At 48.0% G+C, this 15104-nt stretch overlaps 1 protein-coding gene across 4 annotated transcripts in view; it reads left to right on the forward strand.

Moving 5' to 3' along the window:
- LOC129810977 (spermatid perinuclear RNA-binding protein-like) overlaps positions 1-15104 on the forward strand; it is a 229974-nt gene that overhangs the window by 127264 nt on the left and 87606 nt on the right. For all 4 annotated transcript variants that reach the window (XM_055862037.1, XM_055862029.1, XM_055862055.1 and 1 more), the window contains one exon: positions 11555-11875. In XM_055862037.1, coding sequence (XP_055718012.1) covers positions 11873-11875 — 3 coding nt within the window. In that variant the 5' untranslated portion in view covers positions 11555-11872. The remainder of the gene's footprint in view (positions 1-11554; positions 11876-15104) is intronic.

A 15104-nucleotide genomic window follows, 5' to 3' on the forward strand; every position in this document is an offset into this window, starting at 1 on the left:
TTTGCAGCTCCTTCAGGGTTATCTTTGGTCTCTTTGTTGCCTCTCTGATTAATGCCCTCCTTGCCTGGTCCGTGAGTTCTGGTGGGCAGCCCTCTCTTGGCAGGTTTGTTATTGTGCCATATTTTTTCCATTTTTTAATAATGGATTTAATGGTGCTCTGTGGAATCTTTTTTATATAACCCAACCATGATCTGTACTTCTCCACAACTTTGTCCCTGACCTGTTTGGAGAGTTCCTTGGTCTTCATGGTGCCGCTTGTGTCACGGCCGTTGTAAGGAAGAGACCAAGGCCCAGCGTGGTATGCGTACATTCTTATTTATTTTAACGAATGAACACTGAACAAAATAACAAAACTAACCGTTAAGTTATATGGATAGTGCAGACAGGCAACTAAACATAGAACAAGAACCCACAAACACCAAAGGGAAAGTGGCTACCTAAATATGATCCCCAATCAGAAACAACGATAAACAGCTGCCTCTGATTGGGAACAGTATCAGGCCACCATAGACATACAAAACACCTAGAGCTACAACAACCCTCAACATACAAAAACCGAGGACCGAAAACTGGAGCAGCAACAGGTGGACTGGGGACAGCCGGTGGACTGGGGACAGCAAGGAGTCATCAGGTCAGGTAGTCCTGAGGCATGGTCAGAGGGCTCAGGTCCTCCGAAGGAAGAGAGAAAAGAGAAAGAGAGAGCGAGAGAGAGAGTTAGACGGAGCATATTTAAATTCACACAGGACACTGGATGAGAAAGGAGCTAACTCCAGATATAACAGACTGAACCTAGCCCCCCGACACAAACTATTGCAGCATAAATACTGGAGGCTGAGACAGGAGGGGTCGGGAGACACTGTGTCCCCATCCGATGATACCCCCGGATGGGGCCAAACAGGCAGGATATAACCCCACCCACTTTGCCAAAGCACAGACCCCACACCACTAGAGGGATATATTCAACCACCAACTTACCATCCTGAGACAAGGCCGAGTATAGCCTACGAAGATCTCTCCCACGGCACGAACTTGAGGGGGGCGCCAACCCGGACAGGAAGATCAGTGACTCAACCCACTCAAGTGACGCTCCCCTCCTAGGGACGGCATGGAAGAGCACCAGTAAGCCAGTGACTCAGCCCCCGCAATAGGGTTTGAGGCAGAGAATCCCAGTGGAGAGAGGGGAACCGGCCAGGCAGAGACAGCAAGGGCGGTTCATTGCTCCAGTGCCTTTCCGTTCACCTTCACACTCCTGGGCCAGACTACACTCAATCATAGGACCTACTGGAGAGATGAGTCTTCAATAAAGACTTAAAGGTCGAGACCGAGTCTGCGTCTCTCACATGGTAGGCAGACCATTCCATAAAAATGGAGCTCTATAGGAGAAAGCCCTGCCTCCAGCTGTTTGCTTAGAATTTCTAGGGACAATAAGGAGGCCTGCGTCTTGGGACTGTAGCGTACGTGTAGGCATGTACGGCAGGACCAAATCGTAAAGATAGGTAGGAGTAAGCACATGTAATGCTTTGTAGGTTAGCAGTAAAACCTTGAAATCAGCCCTAGCCTTAACAGAGTGATCATCGGGTTCTTGGTCACCTCCCTGACCAAGGCCCTTCTCCCCCGATTGCTCATTTTGGCCGGGCGGCCAGCTCTAGGAAGAGTCTTGGTGGTTCTAAACTTCTTCCATTTAAGAATGATGGAGGCCACTGTGTTCTTGGGGACCCTCATTGCTGCAGAAATCTTTTGGTACCATTCCCCAGATCTGTGCCTCGACACAATCCTGTCTCAGAGTTCTACGGACAATTCCTTCGACCTCATGGCTTGGTTTTTGCTCTGATATGTACTGTCAACTGTGGAATATTATGTAGACAGGTGTGTGCCTTTCCAAATCATATCCAATTAATTGAATTTACCTCAGGTGGATCAATGAAAACAGGATGCACCTGAGATCAATGTTGAGTCTCATAGCAAAGGGTCTGAATACTTATAAGGTATTTCTGTTTTTTATTTTTCATAATTTTGCTAATGAGAGGAGTGAGAAGAGGTGAGGAGAGAATAAATAGGATGGCGGAGTGGAGAGAGGATGGAGAATGGAAAGGAGGAGAGGAAAGCATAAGTGAAGAGTTGGAGGTAGAACTAGGAGAGGAGAGGAAAGCATAAGCGAAGAGTTGGAGGTAGAACTAGGAGAGGAGAGGAAAGCATTAGTGAAGAGTTGGAGGTAGAACTAGGAGAGGAGAGGAAAGCATTAGTGAAGAGTTGGAGGTAGAACTAGGAGAGGAGAGGAAAGCATAAGCGAAGAGTTGGAGGTAGAACTAAGAGAGGAGAGGAAAGCATAAGTGAAGTGTTGGAGGTAGAACTAGGAGAGGAAAGCATAAGCGAAGAGTTGGAGGTAGAACTAGGAGAGGAGAGGAAAGCATTAGTGAAGAGTTGGAGGTAGAACTAGGAGAGGAAAGCATTAGTGAAGAGTTGGAGGTAGAACTAGGAGAGGAGAGGAAAGCATTAGTGAAGAGTTGGAGGTAGAACTAGGAGAGGAGAGGAACGCACTAGTGAAGAGTTGGAGGTAGAACTAGGAGAGGAGAGGAAAGCATAAGCGAAGAGTTGGTGGTAGAACTAGGAGAGGAGAGGAAAGCATTAGTGAAGAGTTGGAGGTAGAACTAGGAGAGGAGAGGAAAGCATTAGTGAAGAGTTGGAGGTAGAACTAGGAGAGGAGAGGAAAGCATTAGTGAAGAGTTGGAGGTAGAACTAGGAGAGGAGAGGAAAGCATTAGTGAAGAGTTGGAGGTAGAACTAGGAGAGGAGAGGAAAGCATTAGTGAAGAGCTGGAGGTAGAACTAGGAGAGGAGAGGAACGCATTAGTGAAGAGTTGGAGGTAGAACTAGGAGAGGAGAGGAAAGCATTAGTGAAGAGTTGGTGGTAGAACTAGGAGAGGAGAGGAAAGCATTAGTGAAGAGTTGGAGGTAGAACTAGGAGAGGAGAGGAAAGCATTAGTGAAGAGTTGGAGGTAGAACTAGGAGAGGAGAGGAAAGCATTAGTGAAGAGTTGGAGGTAGAACTAGGAGAGGAGAGGAGGATAGACGAGAGTGCCTGTTTTTCGGAGAGGGTCGGTGTCTTTTTAAACCCTCTCCTCTACACAACAAGAATTTACTGTGTCCGTGTTCACAACCAGAAAGTACTAGGTGAAATACAGCCTCACATCTCACTGCTCATGTTAATGGCTCCTCCTCTCCTCTCCCAGCTAATCAATGCTCTGCTCTACAATGCTCTACAATGCTCTACAATGCTCTACAATGCTCTACAATGTTCTACAATGTTCTTCAATGCTCTACAATGTTCTTCAATGCTCTACAATGTTCTACAATGTTCTATAATGCTCTACAATGCTCTACAATGTTCTTCAATGCTCTACAATGTTCTACAATGCTCTACAATGTTCTTCAATGCTCTACAATGTTCTTCAATGTTCTACAATGCTCTGCAATGTTCTACAATGCTCTACAATGTTCTTCAATGCTCTACAATGTTCTTCAATGTTCTACAATGTTCTACAATGCTCTACAATGTTCTGCAATGCTCTACAATGTTCTTCAATGTTCTACAATGCTCTGCAATGTTCTACAATGCTCTACAATGTTCTTCAATGTTCTACAATGTTCTACAATGTTCTACAATGCTCTACAATGTTCTTCAATGTTTTACAATGCTCTACAATGCTCTGCTCTGCAATACTTTGCTCTGCTCTGCAATACTCTGCTCTACAATACTCTGCTATGCTCTACAATGCTCTGCTCTGCTCTACAATGCTCTGCTCTACAATACTCTGCTTTGCTCTGCGATACTCTGCTCTGCTCTACAATACTCTGCTCTGCTCTACGATGCTCTGCTCTACGATGCTCTGCTCTACGATGCTCTGCTCTACAATACTCTGCTCTACAATACTCTGCTCTGCTCTACAATACTCTGCTCTGCTCTACAATGCTCTGCTCTGGCCTACAATACTCTGCTCTGCTCTACAATACTCTGCTCTGCTCTACAATACTCTGCTCTGCTCTACAATACTCTGCTCCGCTCTACAATACTCTGCTCTGCTCTACAATACTCTGCTCTGCTCTACAATACTCTGCTCTACAATACTCTGCTCTACAATGCTCCGCTCTACAATACTCTGCTCTGCTCTACAATGCTCTGCTCTGCTCTACAATACTCTGCTCTACTCTGCTCTGCTCTACAATGCTCTGCTCTACAATACGTTGCTCTGCTCTGCGATACTCTGCTCTACGATACTCTGCTCTGCTCTACAATGCTCTGCTCTGGCCTACAATACTCTGCTCTGCTCTACAATACTCTGCTCTGCAATACTCTGCTCTGCTCTACAATGCTCTGCTCTGCTCTACAATGCTCTGCTCTGGCCTACAATACTCTGCTCTGCTCTACAGTACGTTGCTCTGCTCTACAATACTCTGCTCTGCTCTACAATACTCTGCTTTACAATACTCTGCTCTGCTCTACAATACTCTGCTCTACAATACTCTGCTCTGCTCTACAATACGTTGCTCTGCTCTACAATGTTCTACTTTACACTTCTCTGTCTCTATGCTGCCTGGCCTTGTAAGATGATTAATGGGGAGTGAGGCCAAACAAATCATTCTTGTCTTATTTAGTTATACTGACTGGTGTTGATGTGATGAAATAGAACCAACCCAACCACGCTCTGTGTGTGTGTGCGTGTGTGTGTGTGCGTGCGTGCGTGCGTGCGTGCGTGCGTGCGTGCGTGCGTGCGTGCGTGTGTGCTGTTCTGAGGTGCTGCATTTGTTATCTCTCCTGTCTATTGTGTGTTTAGTGAGGTTAATTGAGTTGTTTTAGATCACTGGGTGGGTGGCTTGCTGCCCTGTGGGTGCATCCTTATCAGTAAAGACTCATCCTATACAGCACACTGTGCATGATGGGTTCTATGGTTTCTAAATGTATTCATACAACAGGTGGGTCTAATCCTGAATGCTGATTGGTTAAAAGCGAAAAAATAGTTAGTTTAGTTAGTTTGCAGTCTTTCCAGCTTCAGTATGAAGTGATTGTGTTAGCTGTGTTGTTGGCTAGCTCCTCTGAACAACAGTGTCCTGATGAGAGAGCACATTTTCTATGCCAGGCGAAATCGGGACTCATTAGCTCATTGTTATGGATGTATCCAAATAAATGTCACAAAAAAACAGCTTTAACAAATGCAGCTACTGGCTGCACTGTTTGACTTGACTGTAAGTTAGCCGTAGTTGGCTAGCTAGCAAGCAAAGGATAAGAATGTTTCCAGCCAGTATGGCAATGGAACATTTAGAACAAACGACTGGGTCGCGTCCATAGATACATAAGAAAAAGACTGAACGACCGGGTCGCGTCCATAGATACAGAACAAAAAGACTGAACGACTGGGTCGCGTCCATAGATACAGAACAAAAAGACTGAACGACTGGGTCGCGTCCATAGATACAGAACAAAAAGACTGAACGACTGGGTCGCGTCCATAGATACAGAACAAAAAGACTGAACGACTGGGTCGCGTCCATAGATACAGAACAAAAAGACTGAACGACTGGGTCGCGTCCATAGATACAGAACAAAAAGACTGAACGACTGGGTCGCGTCCATAGATACAGAACAAAAAGACTGAACGACTGGGTCGCGTCCATAGATACAGAACAAAAAGACTGAACAACCAGCCTGCTTGGGAAGCAACCCTATATTTGTTTTAGAACTATATATTGTGGAAGGATGAAATGGTGTGCATAAATTAATCAAAATAACGTTTTTAATGAAAATATGTCAATCATTATTTGAATATGTTGGTAACCCGTTGTATAAAAGTGATAATGCCCTGGAAGCCGGTGTTTATAGGATACATTGGCTAGTCACGAACTGTCTAGTACACAGCCTAACAACACCCGTGCCAATATTTCCTCCAAACACCGGCTCCGAGGGCGTTATCACTTAAAGAACAGACTGTCAGTGATCAACACTAGCCCCATGCTGCAAGGACGTGCATGTGGAACAGTGTCTGTCAAAGCAACTGTCCAGTGAAAATCTCACTTTTAAAAGTTAATATTCTGTTAACTCATAGCCAAATAATGTTGTTGACTCGTCCTATACTCGTATTTGTGGCCAAAGCATAAATTGGAGAAAATATATATATTTTTTAAACTTTTAAACAACTTTAAAGTTGTATCTCAAACAGACAGTTAAAAAAAAATGCTATTTCCTCATAGATGATGATGTCATCCCTCTTAAGGAGGATGTGCTGGCCAATCAGCGGTCTACTCGCATTAATATTTGTAGTGACCGGTATACACCCAAACCATTCTATTGTTGGGGTACGCCCATACCATTCCAACACAGGAAATATGCTTTTTAACTTAATTACAATTCTTTGGAAGGAAAACAATTTCACTCATATTGCAATTAATTATAGGTCATATTTCATAGAAATGTGGAAACACTGGACATTTACTTGTAGATTATTAGCCTACAGTGGAGCAGCATAGATGGAGACGCTTACAGAGGACACAACTGGCCGTGTGTGTGAAAGGTCACTGCTGTCATACACAGAGCAGATGGAGGGATTCAGCTGTGGGATGGTTTTGTCATCGGATGGTCGGGGGACTGGAACATAATTATTTGTACAATGCAAATTGACCACAACTAAGCCCAAAAATAGATTGTATTTAAAAAAATATTGTCATTACCTTGATTACATTGAAACACAATCACGCCTTTTTTTTCAGGGAATACTTGGTGAACAGATTTCCTATTTATTTATTGTTTTGGCTACATTCCCAGTGATTTTACATGTTTTATTTTATTTGAACAAAAACTACCCCCCCACCCTTCCCGACCCCCTAAAAACGGTTTTGGAGGGCAAAAAAAGTGCTTTTTTTAAACCTTTATTTAACTAGGCAAGTCAGTTAAGAACTAATTCTTATTTACAATGACGGCCTATGAACAGTGGGTTAACTGCCTTGTTCAGGGGCAGAACGAGAGATTTTTACCTTGTCAGCTCTGGGATTTGATCTAGCAACCTTTCGGTTACTAGCCCAACGCTCTAACCACTAGGCTACCTGCGGGTCGGTTTAGGGGTCGTGGGGGGAAACTGCTGCCCTAAATGGTCCTTATGTTATTAACTGTTAGGAGTCAACCTTCACTGACAGACCCAGCTGTTCTCCCTGTCTAGTGGCTTGATCTAACCAGGCTAAACACCCTGGAAACTAGACCAATCAAGGGAGTGTGTGTGTGTGTTTACAGTAGGTGTATCCGTGTATGTCTGTAAGAAACAAAACAATTAGAAGGAGCAAACAGGAGAAAGGGAGTCAATAGCACAATGTGACTTGTTCTCTTGTCAGATAGAGAGGCTAGCTACATACTGCTGGCTCTTTGCTGTGTGGTTTTCATCTTGGTGGAGTCATTTCCATGGTTAAGTGCCTGTCAGGCCCAGTTCTTCCCCTCTGTAGGGCTAATGAGTTCACTACTGGCAGCGGAGGACAGGACAGACTGAATGGGGCTCAATGCTGCAAGAGAGCCATTTGTATCACATTCAAAGGAAGACACACACACACACACCCACACACACTGGAGCTTTCTGCAATTTGTATCACAATTAAAGGCAGGCAGGACTCTGTCACAGTGGTGTACAACTCTGCTCTCATTGCTGACTAGACGAAGGATAGCTGGAGTCTAAATATTTTGCATCTGACTTGGGGGAAAATTGTCAGTGCGCTCTCTCTTTCAATCACAGTTTCCAAAGGAGTGAATATGAGGCCCAGTCTTGTGTCGCTGCAAAGTCCCTTCCTCTCTGAAATGTAGAAATGTCATCATACTGGTTACAACGTCTCACTCTCTCTCCAGATGATTTGGTGTTTTGCCAAACTAGTATGTTTCCTGTTTGGCAACTTCTGTTCTTTATATAACTACATTCCCCTTTATGAATACTGGTTCACTGTGTTTCAAATGAACAGGTAAGGTGATACCCAACCTCTCCATTCTCAACTGAAAGTTGTTACCACGCACATCTCTCATCCCCCGTTGTTGATGACTTGCAGACTAGTTTACATCCTGGTTTGGTTTTGCATAATGGTTCCTGAGAGGGGAAGGTCACTTCCTGTTGTGAGACTGTGACATGGCATATCTGCCCAGTATCACTATGGGTTGAACGTAAACACTGCGATTTTTCCCAAATTGTAGACATTCCCGCCTGGACCCAGATCTGTTTGTGCTGACTTGCAAACTGCTATGGTCACAATGACTGTTCACAACGACCATAGGAGTTGGCCATACAGCACAAACAGACCTGGGACTAGGCTAGAGCCATTACCGTTGATAGAAAACTGCACTTCCCATTTTGGGAACCAACCACCATGTGTGACTGTAAACCATTGGTGTTTTGTGTTACAACAATCCTTAACGATCCTCCTCCATACAGCTCTCGGGGGTGTGGTGTTGTTTTAGTAGAGCTCTCGGTGGTGTGGTGTTGTTTTAGTAGAGCTCTCAGTGGTGTGGTGTTGTTTTAGTAGAGCTCTCGGTGGTGTGGTGTTGTTTTAGAAGAGCTCTCGGTGGTGTGGTGTTGTTTTAGTAGAGCTCTCGGTGGTGTGGTGTTGTTTTAGTAGAGCTCTCAGTGGTGTGGTGTTGTTTTAGTAGAGCTCTCGGTGGTGTGGTGTTGTTTTAGAAGAGCTCTCGGTAGTGTGGTGTTGCTTTACTGTTCTGTTCCATGATAATGGGGTTGATTGGTAGCGTTGCATGTGGCTGGTGGCTAGTTAAACCCAGAGTCATATATTTAAATACATGGCTCTTGTCAAACCCAATCCAAGTGTCCCTGTGGCCTCACTGGCATAGCAGTGTTATGTGGTGGTTTTATCTATAGCAAAGCAGCACTTACTCAAAGTCAGTCAGTCACACTGCAGTCAGAGCAGCTAGAGACCAGAGCAAGCTGGGAGGATATACTGCTGGTTGGGGTACCTCCTCCTCTACTGGGATGTGTCTATAGCACCCAGTCAGTCACACTGCAGTCAGAGCAGCTAGAGACCAGAGCAAGCTGGGAGGATATACTGCTGGTTGGGGTACCTCCTCCTCTACTGGGATGTGTCTATAGCACCCAGTCAGTCACACTGCAGTCAGAGCAGCTAGAGACCAGAGCAAGCTGGGAGGATATACTGCTGGTTGGGGTACCTCCTCTACTGGGATGTGTCTATAGCACCCAGTCAGTCACACTGCAGTCAGAGCAGCTAGAGACCAGAGCAAGCTGGGAGGATATACTGCTGGTTGGGGTACCTCCTCCTCTACTGGGATGTGTCTATAGCACCCAGTCAGTCACACTGCAGTCAGAGAGGGCAGGTTCTGGTAGGGCAGCAACGGCAGGTTCAGGGAGAGAGTGTCAGCCTCTTATTTGATGCGTATGTTTTGAGAGGCGGGGGACCTTTACGGCATTCCATACAGGACAGGGTGGAGAAGTTTAGCCTGGCTGACGCAAGTCTGTCACTTTAGCCAGGCTAGGAGAGGTACGGTTACATCACAGCTATACCGCTGCTGTTTGGGATGAGAGGTCCCGAATGTACGTGCCCTCTGACACACTGGTGTGTGTGTGTTCCTGCCTGCGTCCTGTCCACCTCTGGTTCTTCTACCTGCCAGCCCATAGCTGCCCAGTTGATCTAATCCATGGGAATGGAGATTGTTTTCCAGGGAAACCACAACCACCGGACTTAACACGTCAAACTTTCCACCGTTTGACACTCCCCTTGTTAATCTGTGATACATGATGAATGATGATTGTGAGTTATTATTCTGCCAGGCTAAATCCCCCATTAACATAGTGAGAGGAGCAGACAAGGTGAGAGAGAAACGAGTTGAGAGGAGCAGACGAGGTGAGAGGGAGACGAGGTGAGAGGGAGACGAGGTGAGAGGAACAGACGAGGTGAGAGGAACAGACGAGGTGAGAGGAACAGACGAGGTGAGAGGAACAGACGAGGTGAGAGGAACAGACGAGGTGAGAGAGAAACGAGTAGAGAGGAGCAGACGAGTAGAGAGGAGCAGACGAGTAGAGAGGAACAGACGAGGTGAGAGGAACAGACGAGGTGAGAGGAACAGACGAGGTGAGAGGAACAGACGAGGTGAGAGGAACAGACGAGGTGAGAGGAACAGACGAGGTGAGAGGAACAGACGAGGTGAGAGAGAAACGAGTAGAGGAGCAGACGAGTAGAGGGAGACGAGGAGAGGGACAGACGAAGTGAGAGGGACAGACGAAGTGAGAGGGACAGACGAGGTGAGAGGGACAGACGAGGTGAGAGGGGCAGACGAGGTGAGAGGAGCAGACGAGGTGAGAGGAGCAGACGAGGTGAGAGGAGCAGACGAGGTGAGAGGAGCAGACGAGGTGAGAGGGAGACGAGGTGAGAGGGAGACGAGGTGAGAGGGACAGACGAGGTGAGAGGAACAGACGAGGTGAGAGGAACAGACGAGGTGAGAGGGAGACGAGGTGAGAGGGACAGACGAGGTGAGAGGGACAGACGAGGTGAGAGGGACAGACGAGGTGAGAGGAGCAGACGAAGTGAGAGGGAGACGAGGTGAGAGGAGCAGACGAAGTGAGAGGAGCAGACGAAGTGAGAGGAGCAGACGAAGTGAGAGGAGCAGACGAGGTGAGAGGAGCAGACGAGGTGAGAGGAGCAGACGAGGTGAGAGGAGCAGACGAGGTGAGAGGAGCAGACGAGGTGAGAGGAGCAGACGAGGTGAGAGGAGCAGACGAGGTGAGAGGAGCAGACGAGGTGAGAGGGAGACGAAGTGAGAGGGAGGTGTGAGAGGGAGAGCTGACAGACAGATAGGCTAGGCTCGAGTGGGCAGCAGAATCATTTAGGCTATATAAATCACAGAAACTGGAGCAGGCCGTTTTTGAAAATGCATGTCTCTGTAAGTGTTGGTGTATCTGTCTGTCAGTATGTCTGTGTAACTGTCAATGTGTCTGTGTAACTGTGTGTGTGTGTGTGTGTGTGTGTGTGTGTGTGTGTGTGTGTGTGTGTGTACATAACAGCAGATAAAAACAAGCTTCACATCAGTGGTTTTTCCACAGCTCTCCTCCCAGATCATGAAATATGAATAAGGCTGGACTGTCTCGTCTTCAGCTTAGCAATGCATTCTCCTCTCTCTACCTGCAGACAAAGACTAGGCCATAACCCTGCTGAGGTGTGTGTGCACTAAAGTAGGAAAGGGGGTGAGGAGCGGTCATGTATTGTAGCTGTAGGATCATTATTAAGGAGGGATTTGATAATATACTATTGTCTGGTTACATTGACTGATCAGTATTTTCCTTTCTCTCTCTCTATCTCTCTCTCTCCCTCTCTCTCTGTCTCTCTCTCCCCCCCTGTATCTCTGTCTCTCTGTCTCCCTGTCTCTGTCTCCCTGTCTCTCTCTCTCTGTCTCTCTCTGTGTCTCTCTCTCTGTCTCTCTCTGTGTCTCTCTCTCTGTCTCTCTCTCTTTCTCTCTCTCTATCTATCCATCCATCCATCCTTTCTCTCTCCATTTCTCTCTCTCTCTCTCTCCCTCCAGGTGAGACAGAGGAAGTCCGGTCTGTAGTCTGGGGGGGCTCGGTCAGTGGGGAGCGTATGAGGAGTCAGAGAGCAGAGGAAATCCCTGACCTGTCCTGATAACACAGAGCCACACCGGCAACGCACCCGGAAACTCACCCGGCAACGCACCCGGAAACTCACCCGGCAACGCACCCGGAAACTCACCCGGCAACGCACCCGGAAACTCACCCGGCAACGCACCTGGAAACTCACCCGGCAACGCACCTGGAAACTCACCCGGCAACGCACCGGGGTCACAAAAGGAGACAAACAAGGAGCCCCCACTCCTCCTGCAGGCATGGTAAGTAGTGTGCATGTGTGTGTGTGTGTGTGTGTGTGTGTGTGTGTGTGTGTGTGTGTGTGTGTGTGTGTGTGTGTGTGTGTGTGTGTGTGTGTGTGTGTGTGTGTGTGTGTGTGTGTGTGTGTGTGTGTGTGTGTGTGTGTGTGTGTGTTTCTGCTTGTGCAAGTGCTTCCTGTCAGAATGTGTATGATGAGTGAGGAGTATCAATATGTTAATCTATTCTGTTAGACAGTGAAAGCTGCTGACTATTTTCTACAGTAGACATACAGCTCAATACAGTTATTGAGTTATTGTTCAGCGGAGATACTTGTTTAGTAGATAACAACCTGGGAAGTCTGGAGCATAGATGCTTTTTATTTGTTATTTATTTAACACGTTTTACTAGGCAGTTCAGTTGCAAACAAAGTCTTATTTACAACAATGGCCTGGAAAGAGGCAAAAGGCCAGCATAGATGGTCCCTAGATTGTGTTACTAATGTCAGTGTGAAGACAGAGTTGAAGTAGGTGGATGGTGAGGTGTGTAATATTACTCTGATCAGTAAGACAACAGTGCACCTAGACTTGGGCCATGACTTGGTTCATCAATGGGGGGAGAGGGGAGAAATAGTAGAGGGAGTGAGCGAGAGAGGACTTCAGGAACACGTTGGATAGAGGAGAGGAAGAGCAAAATGGAGAGAACAAGAGAGGAGAAAACGAGCAAGGTACGGAGTGAGAATGAGAAAGGAGAGGAAGAGAACAAGGGACGGAGAGTGGTGGAGTAAGAGAGAGAGTGGTGGAGGAAGAAAGAGTGGTGGAGGAAGAAAGAGTGGTGGAGGAAGAAAGAGAGTGTAGTGGAGGAAGAGAGAGAGTGGTGGAGGAAGAGAGAGAGTGGTGGAGGAAGAGAGAGAGTGGTGGAGGAAGAGAGAGAGTGGTGGAGGAAGAAAGAGTGGTGGAGGAAGAGAGAGAGTGGTGGAGGGAGAGAGAGTGGTGGAGGGAGAGAGAGTGGTGGAGGGAGAGAGAGTGGTGGAGGAAGAAAGAGTGGTGGAGGAAGAAAGAGTGGTGGAGGAAGAAAGAGTGGTGGAGGAAGAAAGAGTGGTGGAGGAAGAAAGAGTGGTGGAGGAAGAGAGAGAGTGGTGGAGGGAGAGAGAGTGGTGGAGGGAGAGAGAGTGGTGGAGGGAGAGAGAGTGGTGGAGGGAGAGAGAGTGGTGGAGGGAGAAAGAGTGGTGGAGGGAGAAAGAGTGGTGGAGGGCGAAAGAGTGGTGGAGGGCGAAAGAGAGAGTGGTGGAGGAAGAGAGAGAGTGGTGGAGGAAGAGAGAGAGTGGTGGAGGAAGAGAGAGAGTGGTGGAGGAAGAGAGAGAGTGGTGGAGGAAGAGAGAGAGTGGTGGAGGAAGAGAGAGAGTGGTGGAGGAAGAGAGAGAGTGGTGGAGGAAGAAAGAGTGGTGGAGGAAGAAAGAGTGGTGGAGGAAGAAAGAGTGGTGGAGGAAGAGAGAGTGGTGGAGGAAGAGAGAGAGTGGTGGAGGGAGAGAGAGTGGTGGAGGGAGAGAGAGTGGTGGAGGGAGAGAGAGTGGTGGAGGGAGAGAGAGTGGTGGAGGGAGAGAGAGTGGTGGAGGGAGAAAGAGTGGTGGAGGGAGAAAGAGTGGTGGAGGGAGAAAGAGTGGTGGAGGGCGAAAGAGTGGTGGAGGGCGAAAGAGAGAGTGGTGGAGGAAGAGAGAGAGTGGTGGAGGAAGAGAGAGAGTGGTGGAGGAAGAGAGAGAGTGGTGGAGGAAGAGAGAGAGTGGTGGAGGAAGAGAGAGAGTGGTGGAGGAAGAGAGAGAGTGGTGGAGGAAGAAAGAGTGGTGGAGGAAGAAAGAGAGTGTAGTGGAGGAAGAAAGAGAGTGTAGTGGAGGAAGAGAGAGAGTGGTGGAGGAAGAGAGAGAGTGGTGGAGGAAGAGAGAGAGTGGTGGAGGGAGAGAGAGTGGTGGAGGGAGAGAGAGTGGTGGAGGGAGAGAGAGTGGTGGAGGAAGAAAGAGTGGTGGAGGAAGAAAGAGTGGTGGAGGAAGAAAGAGTGGTGGAGGAAGAAAGAGTGGTGGAGGAAGAAAGAGTGGTGGAGGAAGAGAGAGAGTGGTGGAGGAAGAGAGAGAGTGGTGGAGGGAGACAGAGTGGTGGAGGGAGAGAGAGTGGTGGAGGGAGAGAGAGTGGTGGAGGGAGAGAGAGTGGTGGAGGGAGAAAGAGTGGTGGAGGGAGAAAGAGTGGTGGAGGGCGAAAGAGTGGTGGAGGGCGAAAGAGTGGTGGAGGGCGAGAGAGAGTGGTGGAGGAAGAGAGAGAGTGGTGGAGGAAGAGAGAGAGTGGTGGAGGAAGAGAGAGAGTGGTGGAGGAAGAGAGAGAGTGGTGGAGGAAGAGAGAGAGTGGTGGAGGAAGAGAGAGAGTGGTGGAGGAAGAGAGAGAGTGGTGGAGGGAGAGAGAGTGGTGGAGGGAGAGAGAGTGGTGGAGGGAGAGAGAGTGGTGGAGGGAGAAAGAGTGGTGGAGGGCGAAAGAGAGAGTGGTGTAGGAAGAGAGAGAGTGGTGGAGGAAGAGAGAGAGTGGTGGAAGAGAGAGAGAGAGTAGTGGTGGAAGAGAGAGAGAGTAGTGGTGGAAGAGAGAGAGAGTAGTGGTGGAAGAGATAGAGAGGTGGAGGAAGAGAGAGAGAGGTGGAGGAAGAGAGAGAGTGGTGGAGGAAGAGAGAGAGTGGTGGAGGAAGAGAGAGAGTGGTGGAGGAAGAAAGAGTGGTGGAGGAAGAAAGAGTGGTGGAGGAAGAAAGAGTGGTGGAGGAAGAAAGAGTGGTGGAGGAAGAAAGAGTGGTGGAGGAAGAGAGAGAGTGGTGGAGGAAGAGAGAGAGGTGGAGGGAGAAAGAGTGGTGGAGGAAGAAAGAGAGAGTGGTGGAGGAAGAGAGAGAGTGGTGGAGGAAGAGAGAGAGTGGTGGAGGAAGAGAGAGAGTGGTGGAGGAAGAAGAGAGAGAGTGGTGGAGGAAGAAGAGAGAGAGTGGTGGAGGAAGAAGAGAGAGAGTGGTGGAGGAAGAAGAGAGAGAGTGGTGGAGGAAGAGAGAGGGGGGTGGAGGAAGAGAGAGAGGGGTGGAGGAAGAGAGAGAGGGGTGGAGGAAGAGAGAGAGAGAGTGAGTGGTGGAGGAAGAGAGAGAGAGTGAGTGGTGGAAGAAGACAGAGAGAGAGTGAGTGGTGGAGGAAGAGAGAGAGAGTGAGTGGTGGAGGAAGAGAGAGAGAGTGGTGGAGGAAGAGAG

The sequence above is a fragment of the Salvelinus fontinalis genome, chromosome 2, assembly GCF_029448725.1.
Source record: "Salvelinus fontinalis isolate EN_2023a chromosome 2, ASM2944872v1, whole genome shotgun sequence".
NCBI classification, from domain to species: Eukaryota; Metazoa; Chordata; class Actinopteri; order Salmoniformes; family Salmonidae; genus Salvelinus; species Salvelinus fontinalis.